The sequence below is a fragment of the Merops nubicus genome, unplaced genomic scaffold, assembly GCF_000691845.1.
Source record: "Merops nubicus isolate BGI_N331 unplaced genomic scaffold, ASM69184v1 scaffold9754, whole genome shotgun sequence".
Classification (NCBI taxonomy): domain Eukaryota; kingdom Metazoa; phylum Chordata; class Aves; order Coraciiformes; family Meropidae; genus Merops; species Merops nubicus.
Genome location: NW_008606186.1, coordinates 1 through 27,671, shown reverse-complemented (window position 1 = coordinate 27,671; position 27,671 = coordinate 1). Strand labels below are relative to the sequence as shown.

At 42.1% G+C, this 27,671-nt stretch overlaps 1 protein-coding gene across 1 annotated transcript in view; it reads left to right on the top strand.

The window, feature by feature from the left end:
- The window catches only part of PPP2R2A (protein phosphatase 2, regulatory subunit B, alpha), a 35,138-nt gene extending 12,327 nt beyond the window's left edge, over positions 1-22,811 (top strand). The window contains exons 3-10 of the mRNA XM_008939569.1: positions 13,992-14,089; positions 17,172-17,337; positions 17,876-17,988; positions 18,246-18,423; positions 18,910-19,074; positions 19,650-19,819; positions 20,609-20,700; positions 21,791-22,811. Coding sequence (XP_008937817.1) covers positions 13,992-14,089; positions 17,172-17,337; positions 17,876-17,988; positions 18,246-18,423; positions 18,910-19,074; positions 19,650-19,819; positions 20,609-20,700; positions 21,791-22,070 — 1,262 coding nt within the window. The 3' untranslated portion in view covers positions 22,071-22,811. The remainder of the gene's footprint in view (positions 1-13,991; positions 14,090-17,171; positions 17,338-17,875; positions 17,989-18,245; positions 18,424-18,909; positions 19,075-19,649; positions 19,820-20,608; positions 20,701-21,790) is intronic.
- Positions 22,812-27,671: the final 4,860 nt, after the last annotated feature.

Genomic DNA, 27,671 nt, shown 5'->3' with positions numbered 1-27,671 from the left:
TGAGCAGTTACTGATTCAGGTTAGTTTCAAGGAGTCATGAATCACCTGCCTGAGCATAGGAGGGAAAAAAGGACAATAAAAACAAACAAGTGTTCATCTTTATGGAGCAGATAGGGTTTCTTTTTAGTATTTAAGGTTTTTTTTTTAAAATAAAATCTATTAGGCATGAGGTAATGGCTCAAGTCAGTACAACTTGAAATAATGTATTCTATCAATGAACAGACTGCCAAATTAAAGCATCCTCTTAAAATTTTTACTAATTGGGTGTTTGGTTATGTGAATTAATATACAGCTAGCTTTGTAGTTTAGGATTTTCAATGCTATGTTAGTGACTGTCTTCTTGAATAAATAATAGGGGAGCAGTTTTTGTGTAAATACGTTGTTATAATTGGTGTAATCTCTTGAGTAAGGTAATTTGTAGTCTTGAAGAGAAGCTTATAAACATTCTGTGAATTAGACAACAAGGTGGGTAAATAATTCTGTTTTGCCTTGGTCACAGGGCTCATTTTCTGCTCATTTCCTGTTCCTCATAAGCATTGGTTTTTGACAAAGCAGAAATCCCCTTTTAAAGGGAATCAGAGGGTATGAAAATAACTTTGGCATTTGTGAAATCCGTGCTCTGAGTGGTAGACTCTTCAGTGTCCTTCTCAGACCCTGGTTATCAAGCAAATGTATTTCTCAGCTGTCACAACAGAATGAGGATGGTATTACAGAGCATAGGGCTGACAGGACCTTGGGAGCTTGTTAGTGTGTTCTCCAAATGCAAATTTTTCAACTATAATAAACATCCAGCAGAAGTAATAGCTAAACCTCTCCATCTGTGGAGATCCTGCAGTCTCAGAAGCGTGTATTTGAGAGTTTAGCACCTGTAGTCTTGAATGACTTTTTCCATCATGTCTAAAATCATGTTTGGAGAAAGAACACTTACAATTTCTGCTTGGGATTGGACATGGGCTTGAATGGAAATTAGCCCCAAAAAAACCATACAAGGCAGTGTCTTTGTGCTATTAACTGGATATAACTTGGTGGGAAGAACTGCTTAAGTGCTGGCACTTTTTCTTTTTTGCTTTTTTTTAAAGCTTAGATGATATTTCTGAGGTTGTTGAGATTCTAAGAACATACTTTTCATTCTTCCTCAGCATACTGAGAACAGTTCCCTAAGAAAATGGAAGTATAAATAAAACAGCTGGGCAATACAGCCAAGCACTGCTGTTACCAAGGAGTAATTAGCCTGGTTTTGGAAAATACATTTCTAACGTGTTTATCCCAGTGACAAGATGTAAAGCTGAAATGAAACTTAAACCATTTTTAAATGCATTTTGGGGAATCCTCAAACTGTGTGTGACCTGCATTTCTGGGCATTTCTTCTGGGAGGTCTGGAGCACTTCTGTAAGTATTCTGTGTAAACTCTGAGGGAGCCCAGTGAGTGTCTGCTACTGCAATTTAACTCTTAAGAGTACAGGTTTTCCAGAGATGGGCTTCTGGTCTCCAGAATCTTCACTTTGCATATGGTTAATGGGATGCCCTTTTTCTGCAGGGCTGTTTTCAGAGGTCAGAAATGGCAGTGCTGCTCTCTGGATAGAGGCTATTTAATGTCCCTGTTCCAGCATCAAATTTATTCTGGAAAATGAGTAAACCTGAATCTTTGTCCTCAGCAGTGCTAAAATTGAAATGTTGCTTCCTTGGAAATTAGATGTGCAGAAGCAGTTCTGCTGTAGCTTTATTAATGACCCATTGTGAAGTAAAGCTCTGCAGGCAGAAGAGATGTTGGAACCATAGTATAAGGCCAGACAAATGCTGGTTTAGAGCAGAAATAATCAAATCTGTTATTTATAAGCCTTTTTGTCTCAGTTCTCCTTGTATTGCTCAGTAGGTCCCTCAGTTTTGTGAGTGGTAGTGATAGAACATCCAGGCACCTAAGGGGACCTTGTACGAAGCAATTGTGGGCTTGAAGTTGGTGCCTGCTGGAGTTAATTTTGTTCCCCTATAATTAGATACGTATGTTCTGTATGCAACTGTGCAAAGGACAAAAATGATGAGTAACTCCCCAAGTAAATTCTACCCAATACAGATCACTTAACCCTTCTGTCATCTTTGTGCTGGAGGGCCTCTGGGAGATCAGTGGAGGTTTTGCTGGCTGAACAGTGTTTCTAGTGGACGTATAACTTGTATGGATTGTGTATTGTACTGCTTAGTACAGTTTGTTTTAAAGGGATAATGAATGGTTGAAAGATGTGATTATTTTTTTGTTTAAAAGCAGAAAAATTCTGCTGGTTGGAGGGAGGGAGGAAAGCTTGTGGACAGCCCTGAGTGTTTTTTTTGGTTTGGTATTTATTTGTTTATTATATAGTAATATAATATGGTTATATTACTATATAATAAGAACAGGCTCAAGGAGAAGCTGTGACCTTTAACTGCTTGTTGTTAGTCATGAATAAATGTAGTTGCACAACCTGTGAGGTTATTCACCCGTCTTTCTGAGCTTATTTAAGACTGGTACCAGGAGTAGGTCTGGACTTCTGCCACCTCTGCTTCTTATGTTTATGATATTAATAAACTGGTGTCAAATGTCCTGGGAACGGGTGATGCAGGTTGAAAGACCTTTGTTTCAGCCAACAATAGACCTGAATTAGTGTGAATAGGAAAAGCAAATAGGCACTTCCTGTCATATTTTAAGGAATACTTGAGTATGGGGAAGCATGTGTATTAAGAGATTTAAACTAAATGCCCATCATTTGCTCGTCTCCCTAGTAAAATGTTCCCTGTGTACATATGCATATATCTGAGGCTTTCTAAACATATTTGCAGTAGTGATAAAGTAACATAGAATCCCACGTGTGTGAATAGGTTCTTTAGTGTATTCTTCAGGGAAAAAACTCTCAACCTTTGTAATGAAGACCTCTAAAGAGGGGAATCATCTTAGTTGTTGCTTTGCTAGCCAGGTTTGTTCCTCAAAGTTAAAACCTGGAGGCCTCTTGCAAAGACTAGAAACTATCTGAAGAAGAAATATCTGGGTGGTGCTTCAGACCACCTTGAGGTTCAGTTGTATTTTACAGGGTATTGTAAAAGTCCAGAACAGTGCTATTTGTTTTTTCAAGGCAGAGGATGCCTTCAGAGACTTGAGGGAATTCTTTTGGTTATTAAATAGCCCTTATTATTGAATTTGAGATATTTTCAGGCTGATCTGGCTTGTGCTGAGTTGAAAAACGGCTCTGTCTCGAACTGGTCATGTCTCCCCTTTGCAGTGATGTGCACTCTGAATTGTTTGGTTAGTGATGGTCTCACGGAGTTGCACAGGACTAGAAGCAGCTTCACGGATTCCCCCTCCCCCAATTCCAGGATGGGAAGGACTGTAGGATAGGTCAGCTTACATCTATGTGTAAGGGACACCCTCAGAGGTCCCAGTAGTACGTGGGTGAAAGCGGCTCCCAGAGGCCTTGGAAGCAGCACGGGCAGGGCTGCAGTGAACGTGCCCTGGTTCCACAGGGTGCGGTGCTTTTGACAAGCAGTGCTGGAGCCAGCTGAACCTTACCAGGTTAACTGTGCCAGGGCAGCAGCAGGTTTCTTCGTGGTGTTTGCATCTGGACTGATCTGTTGTAAATGCATTTAGTTTCCTGCGTCTCTGAACGCCATTTGACTGAGTGTCCATTACCTTGTTCTCCCAGCTAGAGGATGTCCAGCTTAGGGGCAGGACAAGGTACTGGGAGCTCTGTTGCTTTGCAGGCCCTTGTGAATTAAAGATACTGCTGTGGTCAACTCGCTCGCTTTCACCTAGTGCTGGTTTCCTGTGCATGTGTTCTGAAAGCAGTGTCTTAAGGTTTAAAAATAGAAAGTAATTAATCAGGGTGATGAGGGTTAATGGTTTCTATCCAGAAACCAAACAGCTTTGCGTTTGTTTATATAGAAAGAACATTCTCCTGTCTGCTGTTGCTATGAGTTTAATAGGAGGGGATTTTTCACAGCAATTTTTGAAGCACTTTATTAATAACTAATTTGGGGTTTAAAAAAAACCCACTAACCAAAAAAAAGTGCAGAACAATGTAATTCATCAGGTGAAACAGTTTCAAGGCACCAGTTCAAGACTGTTGTCAGCTAATATATACTAGCCCTGTAAACTGGTGGTGGTGGGGTTTTGTTGTTGTTTTTTCCTTCTGTAGTTTTATGATGAGGTTTGGAATGCAGTGTCAGACTTTGAGCAGGAATAAACCCCCCACAGTGAGGTACAGCCCAGTGGTTGCAGTAACTGGTACCAGTATTGCTTCACCAGTTCCAGGGCGCATCGCTATTTCAAATTAATGTGTAAAAGTTCTTTCCCAAAGCTCATACTAATTTTTTATATGAATGCTTTAACTCCTTTCATAAAGATAAAACTTTAAAGTGATATTTTTTATCATTTTAAGTGGTAGGAAGCATGGAGCAATGGGCTCACATTAGTGTATGAGACATCTGTTTGCAGAGTGCTTTGCCTTGCTGCTGTTTTTCTCTGTGCCACCGCAGGTGTCTTTGAGTCCTGCATGCTGGAGACTTTGAATTTCCTACTATAGATGGAGACAGGAAGCCAGTGGTCTGAGGTTTACATCCATTTCCTCTCTGTTCTAGCAATGCCCTGTCCTGACCTTGTTCAGGGAACTGTTGTAAGTGTGAGCTTGTGGAGGCTGTATGTATAGAAATGCAGCTCATTGGCATTTTGGTTCTGGGCTTGATGGGCTTTTGCAAATACAAATGTGCTGTCTGAAGATGTGGTTGCTCCTGAGCATGTTCCTGGCCAGCCTTTCCTCAGCAGATTTGCTCCTCTTAATGCCTTTAGATCAGTCTTAATGAACTCTGTTAGCTTAGCAAAGCCCAAACTGCTGAAGGTAACTGAAGTTTGCTGGGGATGGTTCACAGAAGTTTGAGGTGGTGGTAGTGTCTGTTGAAGGTGGTGATTATTGTGTTCTCTGTAGTGAATTCTGCTGCTTCCAAACGTTGCTGTTGTTTTAGCAAGCTTGTTCATTGGCCTCTTGCCTTGGCCCGAAAATGGACCGTGGGGGAAACTAGTGATAAAGGTGCTGGTGGAAACTTGACCTGATTGGAGATGTTGAAGCTTACTGATGTTGGCCCACACACAGCAAGTTTCCAGTGAGGTGCAGCAATTATTTGCCCAACACAGGAATTAAAATGTTTAGTATGGTACTCCCTATACAGCTCAGGTGGTAACACTGAACTCAGAGCATGCTTTCTATGAATTGTGTTTGTATGAGGAAGTTGCTTTGATGTTGTGGTTAATGGGAGATCACATAAAGATCTGTGGGTGTAATGAGGAGCTGCTTTTCCAACAGAGGGGCTGTATGCTGGTAGATGGTGGTTCTGCTCCTTGCTTTCCTATTACCTTTGTAAAATACTTCATCTGCATAGTCGTCATTCCAGCTTGTGAAGGATTTTGGGGGGTCACTTCTGTTTCAGTTCTGTTCTGTGCCATTCTAATGCCATCCTCTCACTATTGCTTTGTGGATAGAAGCAGCTTCTGTTGCGCAGACCAGATGGATTTGAAGTTATACTCCAAACACTGAGCCTAGTAAAGCTATTTAGGAGAATTACTAGCCTTACATAAAACCAATGGCAGTGAGATTAAGGCTGGTATCACTATATTGTTTCAGTGGGAGGGAGTGGAAGTTTGCTGCTCAGTAGCTGTTGTTTTCTAAGAAGTCTGGAGGCTTAACAAATATCACTGTTGGTGTATATTTACAGAACCACAGAATAACGTTGCTTTGAGCTTAGTGCTAATGTTGCATCTTATCTAGACTATCTAAAAACGTGTTTATAAACACATCTGTAAATGGTAAGCCATCCTAATATGCGTATATCCAGTGAAATAGCTGTCATGCAGTACTGATTCCTTCTCTTAGCCTGTATTGTTCCTGCTTCTGTTAAAAAAACCGATGGCGTTCAAGCTCCTGCCTCTGAAGCCTGGTGATACCGAAGCTCTTGCTGTCGTTGCTCCTATGTAGATCTGACAGCATAAAGAGTCATCTCAGAAGGCTGTGGCACGCTTAGGAGTGCTGTGTGAGCTGTGCTTTGCCCCTGGAGAGTGGAGCCCTGCCTGCCTCTCAGCCCACAGCAAACTGAATCGGAGTTGCAAGGCAGCCATCGGTCATGTTAATGTAACTTGGGAAGCTACAGGAAAAAGGTTTATCCCAAGAGGGGCCCAACCTTTGCTTCAGAGAGCTGAATAGCAAAAAGTAAGATGTGTAATAATAATGATGAATAAATGACTTGGGCTTTCAAATCCAAAGTTGAGTTCCTAGTTGGACTAGGACCTGCCTGCTCTAAAAAGTGGTATTTTTCGTCAAAGCTTGGCAAAGCTGGAGAGAGAAAAAAGAATGAGTAAAATAAATGGGAAAGTAAAGGAGGTCCAAGAAGTAGAGGGAACGTAAGGGGTTTAGGACTGCTGGACAAGGCTTGTGTTTGATTATTTTACTTAGGGTAAGTAGTTTATTCAGCGCACTTAAGATGTGAAGTGCTACATGCATTCAGTATTTGGGGACTGGCATCCTGTGTGCGTATGTTCCACGTAGATAGGTGTGCTAATGGGACTGGGAGAGTCTCCACATTAAATAAGCCCTTACCAAACAGGACTAGAATGCTTTCAGAATCAGTGGGGAGAATGACGAGTTCGTGATGATGGCATGTTTTTTATTTTCAGCATCACAAGGCCTGGAGCGCTTGGGATGAGCGTGGCTGCCAGGGAACACTCTGCAAATCTTCCTCCCTGTGTGTAGATTTCCCAGATTTGCACGCCAATAAACCCAGCTTAATTACTGTCTGCTGCTTGAACTGCGTCTTGGGCTCCTGGTTGTTTGTGTTCTGACAGTGGCAGGGCTGGCAGCGGCGTGGAGCTGGCTGCCACACAAGTTCCACTCCCTGCCGGTGAAGGAGAGGAGCTGTGTGTGCTCGGTGTGTGCCAGGACTGCTGCCTGGGGAGCCAGGAGCCTGCTGCTCTTGCAGGGCTTCAGAGCACACGAGCGAGAAGTTTCGCCACGAGGGTAATTCTTTGCACAACTCTTTGTTGTGTGTATTTTATCCTGTCCTCATATTTCTGAGGAATTAGTATATATTTTAATGCTCTCTCCTAACAGAGGTCTGTTTAAAGGACTTCTGGAATGACTCTTGAAGTAAATTGAACAGTAGGAATGCCTTATCCCAGCTGCCTTTGGTTTTGTTGCCTAGTCACTTCTGAGAGACGGAATGAATGCAGGGAATCACTCTTGAAAGTGAATGAAGAAAAGGGAAATGCAGTCAATAGTAAAACCGGTCATGGTAGCTTTAGAGTGTACTGTCCTTGTGTTCCCTTCCCCCTCTCTGCACACATAAATTAGGGATGAGGCTGGAATGCAGAGGGTGTTTTCTTTTATAGCATCAGTGCTGGCTATTTTGCTCTCTCGTTCCTTCCCCGATGTGTATAGTTGTGGTGTTGTGTGTTGAGCTCTCCTCTCTGCAGACACGTTTATAGTCACTTCTGATCTTACTTGAGCAGCCTGCCTGTTCACTTTGAGATTAACACTTTACCATCTACCTTCACAGACTTAATACACAATATATTAGGACTGTTGGTAAGTGTGGTAGATAAAAATCAGGCAAACAAGTGGGGTGATGTTGGCATCATTCAGAGCACATTGTGTAGCTTCTTAAAATATTTGAAGCCTTGGAGGAGCCTTTGTTTTCTCTAGTGTCTTTGGTTGTTTTTTTTTCCCCAACAATGAAGTACATAACTCCAAAACAAAATCATTACTAGGAACAAAGTTCAGTAAACCCACAATTTTCTGCTGTTAGCTGTGATTTGAGAATGAGTTTTTGGAAGTTGCATCTGTTCAGCAGTCTGAAGCACGAAGATTTGGCTTCACCTTGGATTAGAAAGAACCAGACAAGCTACAGGTGATTTCCAGACACTTAAGGTCTGCAAGTTCTCCTGGACAGATTCTCTTGCTCAGTTTTGTGGGGTTTGACTTTAAATATCTTTAGAGATAGTCTAGGAAGAATGAATGGCTGAGGAATGCTCAGTAGTTGTGGCCTTCCTCAATTTGAAGCTATTTGAGCTTCCTTAGATCTTAATAATAATCCTCAAAGTTGGGTTCTTGATGTTTCCTATTCCAGACAGTTTCTGAAGTATCCTTAGAAGGATCAACTGATGTTTAGTTTAAAGTATCCTCTATCCTTAAGGCTGGCAAACTGAGGAAGTGGGTTCCACGCTCGGTCGGTGAATTGTCTTTTTACTCTTTAGGACGGAGTTACCAACCTGTAAGTAATCTGCTCTGCATTATGGACGAGATTTGTCTGAGTTGCTCTCTTGGAAAATTCCAGAAATGGTATTTTGAGCCACTGGGAAGGTGTATAAACAATGAAGAAGTACCAAAATGCATTTTAAATACTACAATTCTTTGTTCAGTCCTTGGAAACATCGGGAGATTGCTCCACTTGTGTAAACATACTGATTTACTTGCTCCCTGCTTAGGCAGCAGATCAACATGATTCCAAAAACTTGCACAGAAACCTTTTGGGTCTGGTGAAATAAAGGCGCTCTTTGTTCACTGCCGTGATTGACTTGCTGCTGGAGAGTAGGTGACATGGTTTGCCTACCAAGCACGTTTTATAAGCAGAGTTTATATAAAGTTCATGGTACATTAAAATAGATAGCCTCTTCTGTACTAATAAAATACCTCTTGTTCTATTCTTGGAAACAAATTTAATACAGAACTGTGTTTCAGGTGCACAGTGGGCCTTCTGGAACTAAGTAATTGGATGACGGTATTTTGTTGGATTGATAATGTTGTTGTATTCCCTTATTCCATAAGACTTGTTGACAGTGGTAAAATTTCAGCACAACCCTTTCTCTAAAATTTCATAAACCTTGCTCGTGATAGTGCACGTGTGGTTCTTGTTCATCATCCCAAAGTGGAAAAAAAATATTTTTTTTAATATCTGTTGTGAGTTTTTATTTCAAACATTGCTTTCCTTTAAAGAGGGAAAAGGCATTTGAGATCTGTTTGATTCCTTTGGAATCTGTTGGATTCCTTTAGTCATCTGTCTTTGAACAGTGTAATCTGCATGTTTCCATTCGAACTGGTCATTGTTCTCAAGTGCATTGGCCCAGCCCCTCAGTTTCTCAAACCACCTGTATCCTGCCTGACCTGACAGGTGAATTACTCAACATAGCAAAAGTTGGTGTAATAAATATGGGCTAAAAATTCTGAAATTGTGATTGTTATCTTCAGGAGTCCACTAGGAAACAAGTTTGGTTTGTGTTTGTGGCTGTTGCCTTGTGATGTGATTAATCAGAAGTGTGTGTCTGCCACGGTTAAGAGCTGCTTGGGAGCTTGTGCTATGTCTCCCTTTCCCCTGGTGAACTGCAGATGTTACTTTAAGCATTTTTAAAATTTTGATAGGCTTTCCCCTCCCATCCTGTTCGCTGTCAGAGTTAGACACCTAGTTTGGATTCCTTTGATTCTTCAGGTTCCTGTCTCCATGTCTACCGTGGGAAGATCTGATCTTGAATCTAGTGAAGATAAGTGTCCAGACCTTGCAGTGATCTTGGTTTCCATTGGAGCACTTAAAGTGAAGATGTATTGTTGAAGCAACACATAAAAAGCTTAGAGTGGGTTGTGAAAATAAGGATCCTGTGCAGAAGAAAAGGCAACCTTGACAGCAGTGGCAGGAAGCTGGATAGTGGCTGCTGGGTGAGGTGAAGTGTCGGGAGGCTTTGAGGACTCCAGGAGAAGCACTCTGCCCCACTGGTGTGTGCAGACAGCTCGGGGACCAGAACCCTCTGTGCAGTTTGGGGTTTTGAAATCACTGGCTTGGTTTGGCTGTGGTGTGTGCTAGTTCTTGGAGGCAGGGTCCCAGCTGTGCAGCAGTTCTGTGCTCGGGCTGCTGCAGAACATTCTCCCTCGGTGCTGTTCATGTGCAACAACAGCAAATGGACTTCAGATGTGGGGGTGGCTTTGTTTTTATTTTTCTCCTCTTTGCTTTCAGGTCATTGAAAGCCATTACTTGGAAGTATTTAGTAGTCTCAGAAGTGCTTCTACATTCTTAACAATAAGCGTCTGTGAAGGGATATTTAAGTGGAACTAAAGAACAACTTTAAACGTCTGTGCAAAGAACTACTTTGAAATACTATAGTAACCCCTGAGCTGTGTTATGCAAGAGGGAGGAACTGAGTGCAGGTGTTGCAGGTACACTACAGGGGTGTAGATGCATGTTCCTGTCCTTTTTTTTGCCTTTGTCAGAGTGATGGCTTCATCTTGTGTGTTTGACATTGCATTTTCACATCTCAGCACTTGAAATGTCACACTTCATTCTGGTGTCAGAGGCCTCGAGGTGCTGGGGGGGAGGAGACAGACAAATCTGATCTCTGAGGCATGAGTGACTTTGTGACAGTCTGTTAACAGATGATGCTGCCCAGCTGTATTCTGTGAGGAGCATGGTTCTCAGATAAGGGTTTGGTGGTTTGTTACCTCCCGTGCTGGTGTTCGAGGAAGGATTTTGAAGAAGTTTGAATTCATTGCAGTGAATTCAGCAGTAAACAACAGAATGCAGCCTACCTCCAAAAGCTGTGGTGTTGGTGACAATAGAATGCTGTACATCTGCTTCTCCCTTGGATACTCCTCCCCAGTGCTGTGGTGTGGAAGGGATTATTGACAGGCTTCCGGACAGTGGGAGCAGCCTCTGTGTTTGCAAGACTCCCACCTAGAGCCTGTAGGAAAAATCGCATGCACAAAAGGGAGGAGGCAGAGAAGGCAGCGTTCTGTACGTGATGCTCTTCTGCCCGCTGCGGTGCTGAAGGACTGAGATAACCCTACGTGTAACTCTCATTGGGATTATAGTTTCCATTGGAAAGGAAAAGGGTAACATTGATTTTTTTTTTTCCTGGCAACGAGGGTGTTAATCCAGATGAAAATACACAAGCGGGTCAGTGCACTGCGGAAGATGAAATGCTTCCCCTGTCAGTTCTCAAACACTATTAAATCCACCCCGTTCAACACCAGTGCCTTGATGTCTGTCTCTTGCTTTGACCAAGGTATGGGAATACAATATTCTTAACGGTGAGTTATTGGATTTAAAATGTATTCTTGGTTGCTTTGCTCTTCAGTTTGGATTTTTGTATAAAATACACATCTCAGCCTTGGTCTGGGACTAGTTAAGCAGAAATCATTTTTCTGCCTACTTTTTTTTTTTAGCACGTTTGTTTTGTCCTTGGACAGGGAACAGTCCAAGATCACAGCGTAGAAGGCACGTTGGATTCTATAGATGTATCTTGAGTTGAAGAAAATTATAATTTTCTGTTGTGATTGCTGCTAAGGAATGTATTTTGTTTCTAATTTAAAATTGATCTAAATACTTATAGATTTTCTGCATAGTGTTGATCAGGCACTGGGGAGTTTTGAGTACCTTGCCAACACTGACCGAGCCTGCTGGGCTTCACGGAGGTGTGGGGGTGCTGGAGCTGAAAGTTCATTCTGTGGTTAATTGTGTCAGCAAAGCAGGACTTGTCAGCTTGGTGATCACCGAAGTCAAGTGTGGATGATCTTGAAAGTTAAAATAAATGCAGAAAGTAAGAATGTCTAGAATGGTTACAGAGAAATGCTTAGCTTTCTGCTATATATAAGGCTTGTATAGTTATTAAAGATGGTATATATTGCATCAGCAGACCTAAGAAAATGGAGGTTTTAGCTCTTAATTTGAAGGCTTTTCTGGCTGTTGTGCTGCCTGTTCTAATTGTAAGGCTTCAAGCCTAAGGCTTTTGACCTTCTAAAACTTGTCAGAAACTTCCACCAAATAAGTTCTATGAAGAATTTATCCATCTATTCTTAGATGGCTATGTAGGATTTTTACTACAATTTTTTCTTCGCTGTTCTCCTACATCCATGGAGACATTTGGATCTGCTGATAACTTGCTGTGTGGTCTTTTCTAAGACTGGCAGAGCTTGCAGTGTTACATCTCTGTGTTTTTCAAAATAGTGATTTCTCTGTTTATTTCTCACTAGTGAGAGGTGAGTTATCTTGGTTTTCTTCAATTAATTGATGACTTCCTTATGGTCTTATCCTATCAGAGGAATACAACAATGTGGTTTGTGTTGTATGGAGGAGTTAAAATTAGATTGCTTGGTTTACACCTCACTCTGCACAGTGGATATGGTTAATGGTACACTATCTTTATGTCCTGTTAACCTGGTGAAGGGTCCATACTAACACCATATCTTCAGCAGAAGGGGTGCAGTCTCAAGTCTTGCAGATGGGCGAGAAATCGCTTAATCTCGGTCACAAATATGTGAGCAAACAGCTAAAGTAACTGTTACATTCAATGGAAAAGAAGAAACTGCACTCAAATCAAGGGGGTTTTATGCGTGATGTGGATCTTGGTTTGTCTGCGTCCCAGCTTACATCATATTTACATCTTCAACACAGTGTTCTTGAGAAATCTCAGGCTGTTTGTGTTTCATCAGGGCCACATCGTCATGGCAAGGGAGGCCGATGAAGATGGGCTAACGTGGTGTCTGTCCTTAGTTCCGTGGCAGTGTGTGCTCTCTGTAAAACACAGGATGGAGCTGTACGTACCTGTTCTGCCAAGAATCTGACGCTGCATCTTCCTCCTGTCAGAGGCTGTTGTGGCTGAGCTGGGCCTGCCTGTCGAGGCTGCCTTTGCATCGGGCAGTTTTGGGCAGACGTGCTGCGTGCCTGTCGCTGCTGTGTAATGCAGTGATTAAAGCACAGCCTGCTCATGTCCTCGGCGCCACCGCCCGTGCGTTCGGGGCAAGCCCAGAGTGATGTAAGCTTCGTTCTGCTCTCAGAATGAATAAGAGGAAAATCCTGCGTGGTTCCCTTCTTCAAAACGAAGTCGCCCTGTTGCTGGCCATGATAAGATAGCTTCTGTGATAGGCTGCACAATGGTGTCTGCTGAAATTCAGACTGAGTCACTTCTGTTTAGCAGTAGCTTAGTCTGTAGAGCAGGTACCAGGGCTTTGTTAACACTAAAACAGAGCCTGAAGAAACCCTCCAATAGAAAACATGGATATATTGTTCATCTACACTAGACTGACACGAAGGACTTGCAATCTAAAAATCTGAGAAACTGTCTTCTGCAGAAAACTAGGTTTATATAGTTGTGTTGCAGTTTGAAGTTGGCCTTTGAAGAATGGTTTGGCTTCTAGTTGTGCTGTTTAGAAGTATGAGGGGCCTATGGGTGTCTGAAAAGGTGAATTGGTGTGATTGAGCTAACCTTGGAATTTGTTCTTTTTTTTCTGCTGTATCAACAGCTCAGTTTGATCCTAGGCATGACTGGGCTTTTGTCAGTGTATATTCAAAATTTAATTTTAGCACTCCATATAAAAATACTTGTGTTAATGTAAACTTTCCTCATCCAGAAGAGTTATTATTTTTTCAGTCTGAATTTATTTCTTAAATGTCAGTAGCTGGTTTTGTTCTACATCCTTGCATTCCTTAGCCACTGATGTCTGAACATCTCCACCCTAATACATTTTGCCCTTAAGCTGTCAAATGTGTAGAGTCCTTCAAAAAAAAAAAAAGGCAGCTTTGAGATTCCATGAGTAATGACTGTATCTGAATCTTCTATCAGGAAGAATGGAGGAAATGAAAGTAGGAGTATGTAGATACACAGTCCCTCTCTGCTGGTAGAGGACGTGCTGAAAATCCATCTCTGCGCTATACTAGTTGTAACAGGAAAAACAATTCTAAGAAGTGATGATATAAAACCTGTAAAAACACTTTGGTGCACAGCACTGAGCCTGGGACTCTGGCCCGGTGAACTGGTAACTGCTCTTCAAATGTATGGCTTTAAAAAAATCACTTCTCTATTTTTGAAGAAATCCCTCCTTGTGTTTTATAACGTAAGCATAGTTAAACTGAAGTATGCATTTTCTTGTAATTGTAATTGTAGCTTTCTTGCCCACTTAGTATTTGGAAGTTGCTAACTTGTGGTGTTTATTTTTGTTCCCCTGCAGCGGATATAATTTCTACAGTAGAATTTAACCATTCTGGAGAGCTGTTAGCAACAGGCGACAAAGGAGGTAGAGTTGTCATCTTTCAACAGGAGCAGGAGGTGAGTACTAACTACTTAAAAGTATTTTGTGTTGTCCTCTATTACAATTCATTCCCTTTTTAAAGAAAAGGAGTGTGTTTTTATTTTAAAAGATGACATAAAGTGCATGTGTGTGTAATAAGTGATAAAAATAATGAAATTTAAGTGCAAAGAAATTGAGAAATTTGTGATATTTAGAAATTAATTTCTTTTACAACACTTGAGCTCTGCTCTAAGCTAAGGGGGGGTAGGGCACAAAAAGACCTTGGGGAAGCTGACATTATTTTTACAGTGACTCCACTTGCCTGTGATGAGTATTTCAGTTTAGCTGGGGAAATACAAGTTGCCCTTAAGTATGTAACTATGACCTAAGATTTTCTGTTCCATTCTGTTACCTACTAGTCAGGTAAAACTATAGAGTCGTAGCAGCAAAGATGTCTTTTCATTTTTACTTGTTCTTTGGGCCTTTGCGGGATTCTACAGACTCCTAATGCTCCTAGTGCTAGGAAAGGGCCTCCACTCCCACCTCAGTGGTGGGAAAGCTGAGATGGAATGCTTCAGGGAGAGCATGAACAGGCACTCCTGTCACCTCTCTGCCTAGGGAAGTCAAGCTGTTACACCTTCATGTTTCATTCAATTTCGATTCTGAAAATCCTAAACCTGAAGCCTTCCAGGGTTGCCCAGGACAAGTCTCTTCCTGCTGGTGGCAGGGCACGCTTCCTACGAGCACATCGTGCAGTCAGTTGGTGCCATCTAGTGGGGTAGTCCTGGCTGACCTGCCTCTTCCTCGAGCTGAACCTAGTGTGCAGAGGATCCGTACTGTTAAGATGCCTGTAGTTTCAGGCACAACCTCTTGTACTCTGAGTTTTAGCTTGCATCCTTTCAGCATCCTTTAGTGTAGCTTAGAGTGTAAATAGCCAATTGCTTGCTCTCGGGTGAGTTGTCTTTGAACGACGACTACTGGTTTTGATGCATAACCCATAGCTCATATCCTCACAGTCTGTGAATCTGGGAGTAGTAAGAACCACCCGAGTTAGCAGATTGAGTTGCACAGAATTGGCTTTGGTGTAATTTGACCTCCTTTGTATTTATGGTATGAACAGTGGGGACTGGATTTCCTAGTGCAGTAGTAGGTGGTTACACCATATGTACTACTGTCTAGAGCAAGTTTTATATCCAAGAGTATCTAGAAGACAATTATTGAAGTATTCTGGTTGGATTTATGTACCACCACCTTCGTGCTGCATTCCAGAGTGCTTTATAGACCACCCATACAGGAAGGAAACACTAAAACACGAGGGCTCTGTAACTGGTAACACAAGCTTGTGTGACTTCACCTGCTGCCAGGCTGCTGCCACCCTCTGCTGTGCCAGGCAAGTGACATCACAGGAGCAGCAGGCAGGAAATGAACACTGGAGCTAATTGAAACCAGAGGAGGAATTTGCGTAGGCAACCTGTAATTACCTAAATTGGAATTTAACATGAGGCACTTGGGCCAACACCTCTTCTTGTTTTGATGGGTATTTTTTTGAGTGCTGTGAGATGGTCTGAAGGTTGAAATTTTACTTTCATCCCAAGGATGGATTTAGTTTCTTATTGCTTTTATAAATTACTCTAGCCCTGCAGAGTTTTACTAGCATGCACAAGTATATTTAAGACTCAGCCATTAGGATAAGGATGGAATTGAAGGGAACTTGACTAAATCATGATCAGCATTTCCTAAAGCACAAGAGAGTGACTTTAGGAGTCACCTGTTCTGGGCAGGGGCCCAGCTTAACTTGTTGGGTCTAACTGAAACCTAGAACAAGTTCCTTCTGTTCTCTAGGGTGGGAAAGCCAGTATAATTGATAGGTGTGGTGCAATCTTCTAGTGCCAGATTTCATTTCTAAGCATTTTGTCTACTTTTCCCTCCCCCACAGCTTATTGTAAAATGAACTCCTGCCAGCTGTTAATGTAAGGGTATGAAGCAAGAGAAAATGATGCAGGAATGTGACAAATGTGGGCTAGCAAGGATCGTATCAAGAAGTATGTTCTAGTGAGGCATAAGGGATGAAATGATTGGATGGACATGAGAGACAAGAGAAGGAAGGAGCAAAGTCTCTTGTCAGGAACATGCCACAGGAAAGGCATGTGATGGTGCAACTTCTTGAAGTGGGTGGAACAGGAATATATCACAAAATTAAGCCAGGGTTCATTTCAGGTACACTAGTGAGCACTGTTTCAGTTCCAGTCTGCTGTCAACCATTGGAGGGAGTCTGAGGTTCAGTCTGTGCAATACTAGTGCACTATTAGGAAGGCACTGCCTACCCCACAGCTTTCAGAAAGAGGAATTACACAAATATGGAGGTTTTTCAGTTTTCCAGACAGTTCCATCTAACTGCAGGTGTGTGTCCTCATGTCAAAGATGTATTCCACTGAGGTGTTAAGCTTACCCCCCTGCCCCCCCATCTCCAGAATGAGGAAGAAAAAGCTTCTTGGGGAATGTGGAAATTATAAACCAGAATAGTGGAGCTGCTTGTGTAAATGTAGAGGTGACACGTGGGATTCCCATGGTGTGCCTGGAGAGTGGATTTGTCATACTTGTGGCTGTGTATTTCTCTTGGGGAATATTGTTCTTACAAAAATAGAGGTTGAAAAATTAAAGATGAGAGAATGTTGGATAGTTTTTGAGCTTTTTGGAAAAAAAAAAAAAAAAAAAGGAACTTATCATGCCTAGAATGTTTAGGTAAAATGTTAGTTTTTAAGTTAAGCTGCTCAATATGAGAACTTTCTGGAGATATTACTCACGTGGCTGAGGGGATTAAAAGCTGCTGCAGTGTCTCTTCTCTGAGGCTTTCTTAGTCTAATCAAGTTCTTGCAGAAGAGATCATCCTCATTTAACAAGCCTGTAAAACATGAAAATAAGACAAGTTGGACACCAAAGGGTACTTGTGGCAAATCTGGCCTAGGCAGCAATACAGTGTGGAAGTCTTAACTTGCTCTTATGCTAATTAGCAGTCTGCTTATGTATGTTGGTGCATAAATAGTTCTGGCCTCTGCCTGCAGCCTTGAAAAGCATTTGGTAAACTGCATGTGTATCCTGATCCTTCCATTCTCTTTTTAGAACAAAACCCAGTCTCACAGTAGGGGAGAATACAATGTTTACAGTACCTTTCAAAGCCATGAACCAGAGTTTGACTACTTGAAAAGTTTAGAAATTGAAGAGAAGATCAACAAAATTAGGTGGTTACCCCAGAAAAATGCTGCTCAGTTTTTATTGTCTACAAATGGTAAGTTAGGACTTTGTAGTTCATTTTTCACAGTAACCTGTTGTTACCCAGGCTTGCTGTTAGGGTTTTGTACAATCCCCTCTGCTTTGGAGAGGCTGGGAGGGAGCTGGTTTGAAGTGCTAGGGTGGGGGGCTGTGGGTCCCTGGGGTCACACCATGTGCCTGTCCTGCTGCCCTGGCCCCCTGGCTGCAGGAGTGCCCCAGTGTGGGGTGGTGGGTCGGGCACTTCTGGTTGGGTTGTGTTAGGGCAAAGGGGCTCAGCTAAGCTGTCGTTGGGTACCTTCTTGTGTGTAGAACCTCTATTAGTCATTCATAACAATCCTGAATCTAACTGAAACTTGCTGTAACTTTTAAAAAAGAACAAATTGTGGAGGAGGGCTTTTTAATGACTTTTTTTCCTTCCAAGCAGTATTTTTGACTTTTCTGGTACATGTAGGTGGCCTTGTCTTGTTTGAAGGCTTCATGTTAAAATGCATTAACTGGGAAGACTACTGACTTTTTGAGAGCTTTGATTTTAAACTCTGGCTGGTTTATTTCAGATAAAACAATAAAGTTATGGAAAATCAGTGAAAGGGACAAGAGACCAGAGGGTTATAATTTAAAGGAAGAAGATGGACGGTATAGGGATCCTACTACAGTTACAACACTACGGGTGAGTAGTTGACTCTGGATTAGCCACATCCAGATGATTTCTCCTCTCCCTCCCCTGGCACACAGACGAGCCCATGGCTCCATGAGCACCTGCCCCTTCAAATTATTCACTTTGTCTTCTCTGATGCCAGTTGGCAGATACATTTACCTCTGAGGCAATTCTGGGATATTTTAATCAGCCTGGCACACTGAAAGACTGTGAATACGAGTGCCAGTGTGCTTGTGGTGTGTTTGTGTCTCAAGCTTGGTATTTTGCAGGTGCCAGTATTCAGGCCCATGGACCTCATGGTTGAAGCTAGTCCACGAAGAATATTTGCCAATGCTCACACGTATCACATCAATTCCATCTCCATTAATAGCGACTATGAAACGTACTTGTCTGCAGATGACTTGCGGATTAACCTGTGGCACCTAGAAATTACAGACAGAAGTTTTAGTATCTTTTTTGTATTGTTTTATATGATAGGAACAGCTCGGTCACAAGAAGACTGTTGGATTTCAGTTCCTTTCATGAAAAGCTTTTTATATAGTGTGTTTCTCCATTTCCTAGTTTTTTCTCCCTAGTTAAGGGCTTTTACTTCTGAAGAGGTAGCTCAGCGTGAGCAACGTAAGGAGTAGTAGTTAGTGCATGGTGAAAAACAGTTTTGAAGGAGAGAAAAAAAGCTTAAGGTTTCAAGTGAGATGAGCAGTTCTGGATTACAGCATTACAGTAGCTATCATGTGAAAATTCTCCTGGCTTGCAGTAGGAAGCAAAGCAGAGTACCACCATCCTGGTCACAACAACGTTTCTTTTACTGGCTTGGTTGAATTCTGTCAGGCTGTTTCAGACCTTCTTGGGTGAACGGAAGCAGCATTGCTGAATACATTTAAAGCTGAAAAATGTTACAAAACCTGGAGACCATTCCTTAACAAATCGCTGCAGATATTGTAGATATTAAGCCTGCCAACATGGAGGAGCTCACGGAGGTGATAACGGCTGCAGAGTTCCACCCCAACAGCTGTAACACGTTCGTGTACAGCAGCAGTAAAGGAACCATCCGCCTCTGCGACATGAGGGCATCAGCACTCTGTGACAGGCACTCAAAACGTAAGTCCTGGCGTTTGGGGGAGCAGCCTCTCCTGCTGTTAGCTGAAACTGAGCACCCACTAAGAGTCTGTTAAACACACACATGAAAAGTGTGGGTCTGTCTGTAGTGGATTCCTGTCCTATATTGAATAGATCTAAACCCTCAAATATAAATAAATCCTACAATTAGATTCACATTTAGCCAGAGTGAAGGTAGTGAATAAGATTATTAGCGGTTTAAGCTGGGGAGGCTGCTGGTTCCCTAGGAACAGCTTCCTGCAGACGTCAGGAGGTCAGATAGGAGTTGAGTCTGGTCTGTAATTGATGTGTGACATCTTACATGCGTGAATGAAGGCTGAATATTAGTAACTAGCTCACTTTTAGAGGCTGACCTTAATTTGCTATGAAAATAAAATGTTTCAGAGCCATGGCAGCTGTGTTATAAGGCTTCCTCGTGGAGAGTTACTGTATATCATGCAGGCCGAGCAGCCCAGCATGGCAAGGTTCTTGAGAAAATGTTTACTTAATTTGTGTGTATCTTGTACAGGAAGAGACACAAACTTAGCTCTTGAAATGTCTGTCTTATTTTTATGCAGTGTTTGAAGAACCAGAAGATCCTAGCAACAGATCATTTTTCTCTGAAATCATCTCTTCCATATCTGATGTCAAATTTAGCCATAGTGGTCGATATATGATGACTAGAGATTACCTGTCAGTGAAGATCTGGGATTTAAATATGGAAAATAGACCTGTGGAAACATACCAGGTATTTGGTGAAGATGATGTAGGTCAGAAATTAAAACATTGAAGGATGCTGAGTCTTACTAATTGTCTTGATGTGGCAGTTAAATTTTTCTCTAGACAACCCTATGTCCAGGGAAAACATCAATGAGATTTGTGGGTTGACACCCATGCTAAAGATCTTGCTATTTCCAGGCTGATTGCAGAACCCAAACCCATGTTTGGGTCTGAAAAAGCCTCCCTCTAAACAGTGGATGTGGAAAGGTCATCTGCAGCCCTGAGGTAGCACATCTTAGAGTCTCCTGTTCTTTCCTGGAGGGGACAGGAGGTAGAACATTGCCCTTACAGAAAAAGTTTTTAACTGGCACTGAAAATTGCTGTGTTCTTTATAAGAAAGCTTGTGACTGGATCTCTTCACCATACACAGGAGGAAGATCAGTCACCAAAGCATGGGTTTTAGGAAGAGGCAATGTCTGATAAATCCTTCCAGATACCTAAGAGGGTAGTGACAATATGACAAGTGTTTGGAGAGGGAAAACATTCTGAAGAACTGCCAGGCTCTGGGAGATGTCTCTCTCCCCACCCCAAGTGCCTTGCTACTGTTTGAGTACATCTGAAAGCTCTGTAGATCAGAATATGTTCATTTGTGCATCTGCTCGTTTTGCTCTGCACCCATACAGTCAGAGGAGGGAGCTGTGTGCTCTCCTGGGGACAGGGTGTAAGTGTGGTCAGACAGTTACTCTGGAACAGGATCTCTGAAGGTTGTTGTACAGGTACAGGTGTTCTGTGTTCATGCAGTTTCATTTTCTTGCAGGTGCATGAATACCTCAGAAGTAAACTCTGCTCGCTGTATGAGAACGATTGCATTTTTGACAAGTTTGAGTGCTGTTGGAATGGATCAGACAGGCAAGTTTCATTCTTCTGTCTAAGTTTCAGACTTAAGACTTTTCCAAGGCTTAAAACAGACAACTCGAAGCCCGGCCTCACATGTCTGTGTGATTTTATTCATGGCTTTGGTAATATTTTAGTTGCCTTCATGTACTAAGGAGCTGTAGAATGTGACTCAAAATTGAGTTTTGTCACTTTGCTGGTGTGAAATATTAACCAAGTGTTCCAGCTGCTTAAAACTGGAGATGGGCAAAGCAGTAAGATTACAGATGGCTTTCTGCAGCCTTTACCTGGTGAATACTACTGATACCTAATCCCCTAAACTCATTATCCCTCAGGTTGCTTTTGGGGGGGTTTTGTTTGTTTGTGTCACCTGTTATGATCCAGCTTCGGGATGATTTGTGTGGGAGTAAGGCCCATGTACTCAAAGCCTGGTGCCTGATGCTCTGTAGGAATTGGCACCAGGCCTGGGGGGGAACCTGCTGTGTGGTTGTTGTTCAAGCTGCCTTTCCAAAAGGTGGAACACCTGGGAAAAACCTCTTAGGAATTCTTTTGTGATGAGTTGTCAAGTTTGCTTCGCATGGTTGCCTATATAGTCAATACTATATAGCAAATAATACCATTAAAGGCAGCTATTGCTTTGTTAATCGTGTCATTAACTGCTTATAAATCTAAATGATCTAGGATCTAGTTCTGCTAATTGTATCCCTGTCTGTATTGTCAGACGTAGTTTTTTTGTTGTTGGTATTCAGTGTCTGTTTTAAAATTTTTTTGTGAGGCAAAGGAAGGAGAGGGAAACATCTCAGTGTATTTGTCTCACTGAAAAGCCAACGTAGAATACGGATCTTCTATAAGGTATTATTACAAAGGAGGTATGTTAGTACCTAAATTCATGCAGCTCGCGTGTAACTAAAATTACATGTCTAAAAATCCAATTTATTTGGCTTTTTAATTTAATCTGTAAAACATTCATATGCCTTGGGTCTCACTTGAGGTTGCAGGTCTGGGCAAGGATGTCTGCTTTCCGCTTACACAGTAGGGTACAGTCAGTTAGACAAAAGCAGAGGTTATTCTGACTGAACCGTTGCCTTCTTCCCCCCCTCTGCAGCATTGTCATGACGGGATCGTACAACAACTTCTTCAGAATGTTTGACAGAAACACGAAGCGAGACATCACCTTGGAGGCGTCCCGGGAGAACAACAAGCCCCGCACGGTGCTGAAGCCGCGCAAGGTCTGCGCCAGCGGGAAGCGGAAGAAGGATGAGATAAGTGTCGACAGCCTAGACTTCAACAAGAAGATCCTGCACACGGCCTGGCACCCCAAGGAGAACATCATCGCTGTAGCTACTACAAACAACTTGTATATATTTCAAGACAAAATGAATTAGGGTTGGCATTCCTAACTGAAGAGTCCACTTCCTGCATAGTTGAAATAGTTGAATCTAGCATTTGTACCTGTAAACGAGTGAGAGGTCCATTATGGCACCCCTTTCCAGTGTTTAAAACGTGCCATATGACAACACACGTCGATAGCTGCATGGAGAAAGCTCTGTTGACCCGTCACTGCGTTCTTCTCCATGTCTGCTAGCCATTTAGGTGAGGATAGGGCACTTTTTAATTTAAATGACTACTTGCACCATCTTGCCTAATGGACTAGATTGGACTGTATCAACATCGGTTTACTCCACTTTTTATGCCTTCCATTGTGATGACGTCAAACACAGGGAAAGCCTTCAATCATGCTATGGGATTTAATTGTGTAACCTCATTACTGTATCATTCGTGGCCCCCTTTTTTTATTAAATACAGCTCATTCTTGCTGTGGCTTGTAGCATTCCTCCTTCTGGCCTCCTGGACTCCCCCTTTCCCTTCCATCCCCCTCCACCTGGCCTTGGTGGTGGTGTATAGAGGAAAAAAAAAAAAAAAGAAAAAAAAACAACAAACAAACAAAATAAAGCACATGAAATGGGTCCGTTTGGGGTCAGTGGTAAAGGGGGTCTGTGTTGCAACAAATGTTTTAATAAACAGTTGACTGTAATCACTCCTTGCCATGCCTGGCACCAAAAAAAAAAAAAAAAAGAGAAAATAAGGAAAAAACAAACTACTGAATAAAAGTGACAAAGAATGGAGAATCTGTTTTCTTTTTTTTAATCTACCTCTTTATACAAATACTCTGTGTTTTACCTTAGATGCATGAAAATAAAATGATGTTTTTTTGTAATGATTTTAACCAGTATTAATTATTTTTCACGGGAATGAAGAGAGGGAGGGATTTCACAAGTATCCACCTTTACTAATGCCATGAGTACCAGCCGTGGTGTGCGTTGACCACTTCCATTTTTGCCACAATCTGAGCAGGTCAGTTACTGTTCCAGTATTCTGGAAGGCTTTTTTTTGGTTTTGTTTTTGTTTTTTTTAAACTACTGTTTAAATTGGAACGGGAATAGAATTTTCAGGTTTTAAAATCTATTTTATGGGACTAATGTCTTAACGTCTAGTTTTGTCCTGGTTTTTTTAATGCCTTGTTATAGGATACAATACCTTTAATGCCTTGTTTAGAGTGCAAAGTCCCCTGTGGCTTTTTAAACAATTGTCTGAGTTCTTGTCTGGCAGTACGATGTTCCGTAGTACAGAATACTGAGTGATACCCTAGATGATTACACACTGCATTCTGAGATGCTCTATTTTCTGTATTTTATTGCTATCAGTAACCGAGTGGAAATGTAGTTTTACCATGTAAGTGTTTCTTCTGGCTTTTGGCTTTGCAAAGTTTACTGCACTTCCAGAACTGTTCAATGGTGCAACGATCAGAAAATGTGTGGAGTGCAGAAGCTGCATGAATTAAGTGTTCCTAGTTATTTGAGAGATTTAAACTCTTAAGCAAATAAGGCTTATCCAAAGATGAACTAGATATTGATGCTTTATAAGGCTCATGAGTTTTTACCTCCAGATATTTTTGTTAATTGTGCTTTTAGGTTTATTCTTCCTTCATGGAAATGGTTGTAGTGAACTTACCTTAACTGGGAGAATTTTCACTTTTCAGTTACCTGTATTTAAATTATTTCTGTGGCTTAGTTATAGGTAGTTATTATAATGCCTCTATTATTTGATCAACTAAGATAGTGTTTCTGCTGTAAAATTATGGCTGGGTTAAAGGTTGTTAACAAGACTACTAATGAAATCACACTTTTAATTTCTTTAAGTCTTGTGCAGTGGTTTGAAAATGTAAAAATTCTAATATTTATTAGATCGGGTTCTCTTAAATGAAGTATTTGTCTTGTAACATGCATGCCTGACCATGAGCCTTTGTAAGGATTTTAACTGTTTTATTTTTTTTTCACCTGTTAGCCTTGTAAAAAAAAAAATTTAACTGCCCCAGGGACAGCAACTGTTTTCCAGTGGGTGAATCAACTAGGAGGCCCTACTACTTGCATAGCATGTGACTAATTTTACTCAAATGACTATACTTGCTAATAGTTCAGGAAACAACGTGTTGAGTAACTTTAATCACGTGTCTAGGTGTTCACAGGGTCGGGGCTGAGGTTTAGTCTTCACCATGTCACAGGGGTGAAGAGGTAACTGGGCGCTTTTGCATCAGAGCTGGTAACACTCATCTCCATTTTGCGACGAGCAGCGTAGGTTTAGTGACTGCTATTTTGGGAAGCCTGAGGGTCGTGGTGTTGAGTCTGCTGCAGAACGATGCACTGAACACCTCAAAAGTTGCTTAGTGAGGATGTGAAGACGACACAGAACCCAACAGGTAGATTGCACGTGGAACCAAGCGCAGCCTTCTAGCAATACGACATTAAAGCAACACTGCCTCTGCCTCTCGGACCTCCGCCGTGCATGCTGGGATGGAACTGGGGAGGGGGGGTTAAAGCCAGTCCTGGGAAGGAGTTTTGGGTTTGTCAGTAGCAGTGGTCCCTGGCATGTCATCTGAGGTTTAACTCATCCTCACCAAAACCAGCTACTGACTTTGTCATACTGTCCAACTAGATAATTCTCTAAGCACAGTGTCCATTGACATAAGCTGTAAATCTTATATTTTATTAATAAAAGTATGCATAGAATACATTTTGTCAGATTGCTTTTTATCCTCGTCCCTCCTCTTTATTTGCAGGTGTTTTAGCAATTGCTGATCTCTTCCCTCCTGCCTGTGGAAGGGTTCCCATTGTGATGGCTGTGCTGTGACTCCTGGGCTGTGGTTCCCTGTTCTGCCCCCCAGCAGCAGTTACAGACCTGCGACTGCTCCGTTCTGCTGAAATCAGAGCACGCTCCTCACCCTCAGTCCTTGAGTACCAGACTAAACACAGAGTTCTGCTTCCTAGTGTCTTGTCTTGAAGCCAGTAATGCTCCCAAAAAGTCAACAACTACCACTTAAGTGGTTAGGATGTGCCAAATGGCAGCTCTGCTGCGCAGCGCAGCGGTGCTGCCGGCAGTGACCGCTGGGTGTGAGTCAGGTGTGGGCGCTGGGGAGGAGCAGGCGCGGGCTGTGCCTGCAACCCCTGCACCGCCCCCTCCTGAGGAGCACCTGCTGCCTCAAAAACGTGGTGAATTTACTTAGGTTGCTTCAAACATGTAGAACACTGTGGAAGCATGAGAATGGACAAGTGGTGTTAGCTTGGCTTGCCTCTTTGAGATAAATCAGGTGGTTTGTTAGTTGTTTGATTTCAATCAACTCAAAGGCTCTTTATAACTTCCTAGAAGAAAAACCTTTTCACTGCACTTCAGTACAAAGGTTTTTCCCAGGAGTTTATAACCATTCTTTATCCTCTATTAACGTGGTTTTCTGTCCCTCTAACCATGCTATTGTCATAGCATTTTCCATCCGAAGATCCAAATTACTTTACAAACATTAATTACATCATTCAGCAGCCCTAAGGAACCTGTGTAGTGGTTAGAGCCCAGGGCTGAAAGTCAGGGCTTGTGAATGCTATTTCTGGCTCTGCACTGACTCACTCTATAATCTTGATCAATTTATTTCTGACTCAGAAGTTTTAATAGTCCCACTGTACTGATAAATATTCATGCCACAAGTATTATGGCAAATGTTTCCTGAATGATGGAGGTGACAAATGCTCATGATGCTGGCCTGTGATTGTTAGGGTTGCAAAGTAGGAGAGGGTTACCCAGGCAGGTTTTCTGTTCAAAAGCATGAGTAGTTTCTTGTTCTAAATCCAATCTGGAATGTATCTGTGGCCCTTCCACCTGAAACCACCTGTTTTATTACATGGCTGCTTTCTTTTTACTACATGTAGCCAATTCTCTTCCAGAAAATCCCAGTTTTCCCACAACATTAGGCATTTGTTCCAGTCCCCTAGGGTATGGAGTCAATTCAGCATGGAAGGTCAGTGGTATCAAAGCCCCATTTCAGATGTCCACATTTCAGTATTTGGAGGGTTGTCAACATAGCACCACATTTCAGTATTTGGAGGGTTGTCAGCCTAGATGAAAAGAAGATGAAAAGTGTCTAAAACCAATCTTATAGTATGGGGAAAATGATGACAGTTGGACATACAGGTTTTTCTTTTTCTCTGGCTTTAAATAGTTCTGACAAAAAAAAAATTGATTTTGTGCATGGCTAATGGGGAAAATAACAGAGGAATACTATTGGAAATATACCTGCATGATTCCAGGATCTGGCAGTATTACAGCTACTGAACTCCTCCTGTGGGTACATTAATCTGAAGACCCAAAATTTATCTTTCCATGGCTGCTGATGGGAGAGGTTTAAGATATAAAAAGCTCCTTTAATGTTGCTGGAAAGCAAAACGTTTTTATGTACGTACAAGATGGGACTTAAGTTCCAAGGTTCCACCAAAGAGACTCTAGGGCTCAAAATAAACTTTGTTCAATTTGACATCACTCAGACATCAAAGTTAGTAAAGATGAAGGCAAATGAAATAATCACCTGTGAGGAAGTTAGTCTCACAGACTCTTTTTGTGACAGAATACAAGTGAAAAAGGAGACTGGAAACAGAAGATCCCTAGTGAAGTCTGGGCTAAGCACCATATCAAGTATCTATGGGAAGAACTGACTTGCTTGATTTTTCAAGCTAGAACTCTTGCCTTGAAATTAATAATTTAGAAGAACCTCATCTTCTACATATGATCATTTCATGAAAGTGACTTTGTACAGTTAATTAGTACAGAAGCTACCCATGTTATGGCTGAAGAAACCTCAGCAGGGTAAGGTAAATATTTGCATCTGTATCTCACTGCAGCTGAAATTCTCTTGGATGAAAATTTGGTGTTATTCCTGTTCCCAGGGCAGCAGGATGTGCATAACAGCCTGAGGGTGCCTCTTCATTTTCATATTGAAGGGAAACTGTAGTGCTTACTACTAATTTCACTTTCTGTAGGTATGAATTTGCATTTCAGTTAAGAAACTAACCCAATTTTCTTCCACAGACGCCATCTTCTCTGTCTGCCAATAATTAAAAACACTGCCGTGCATGAGGTTGGTTTGTCTGCTAAACACTACCATTTCAGGTGGGTATTAACCTTAGAAACCATGAGTTCTTTCAGAGGGTCCTAACTACATTTCATGAACCTACCAGCTGGCTTAAAATCATCCTAGACAAAAGCAACACTGATGAGTGGGGAAAGAAGCCTCTGGAGACATCTAACGTTGTGCCATGCAGGCCTGGCCGCTTAGAGGTTGGTTTGTCTGCTAAACACTACCATTTCAGGTGGGTATTAACCTTAGAAACCATGAGTTCTTTCAGAGGGTCCTAACTACATTTCATGAACCTACCAGCTGGCTTAAAATCATCCTAGACAAAAGCAACACTGATGAGTGGGGAAAGAAGCCTCTGGAGACATCTAACGTTGTGCCATGCAGGCCTGGCCGCTTACCTCACGCTGGCTGCAGTCCGTCCTGTGGAAACACCCCCGAGCCAGCGGCCTGGCGGGTGCTGCGTGAGAGGCTGACGGCTCCGGAGGGCCGCGCGGGGAGGCCCGAGCAGCTCCAGCCCCGCGTCCCGCTG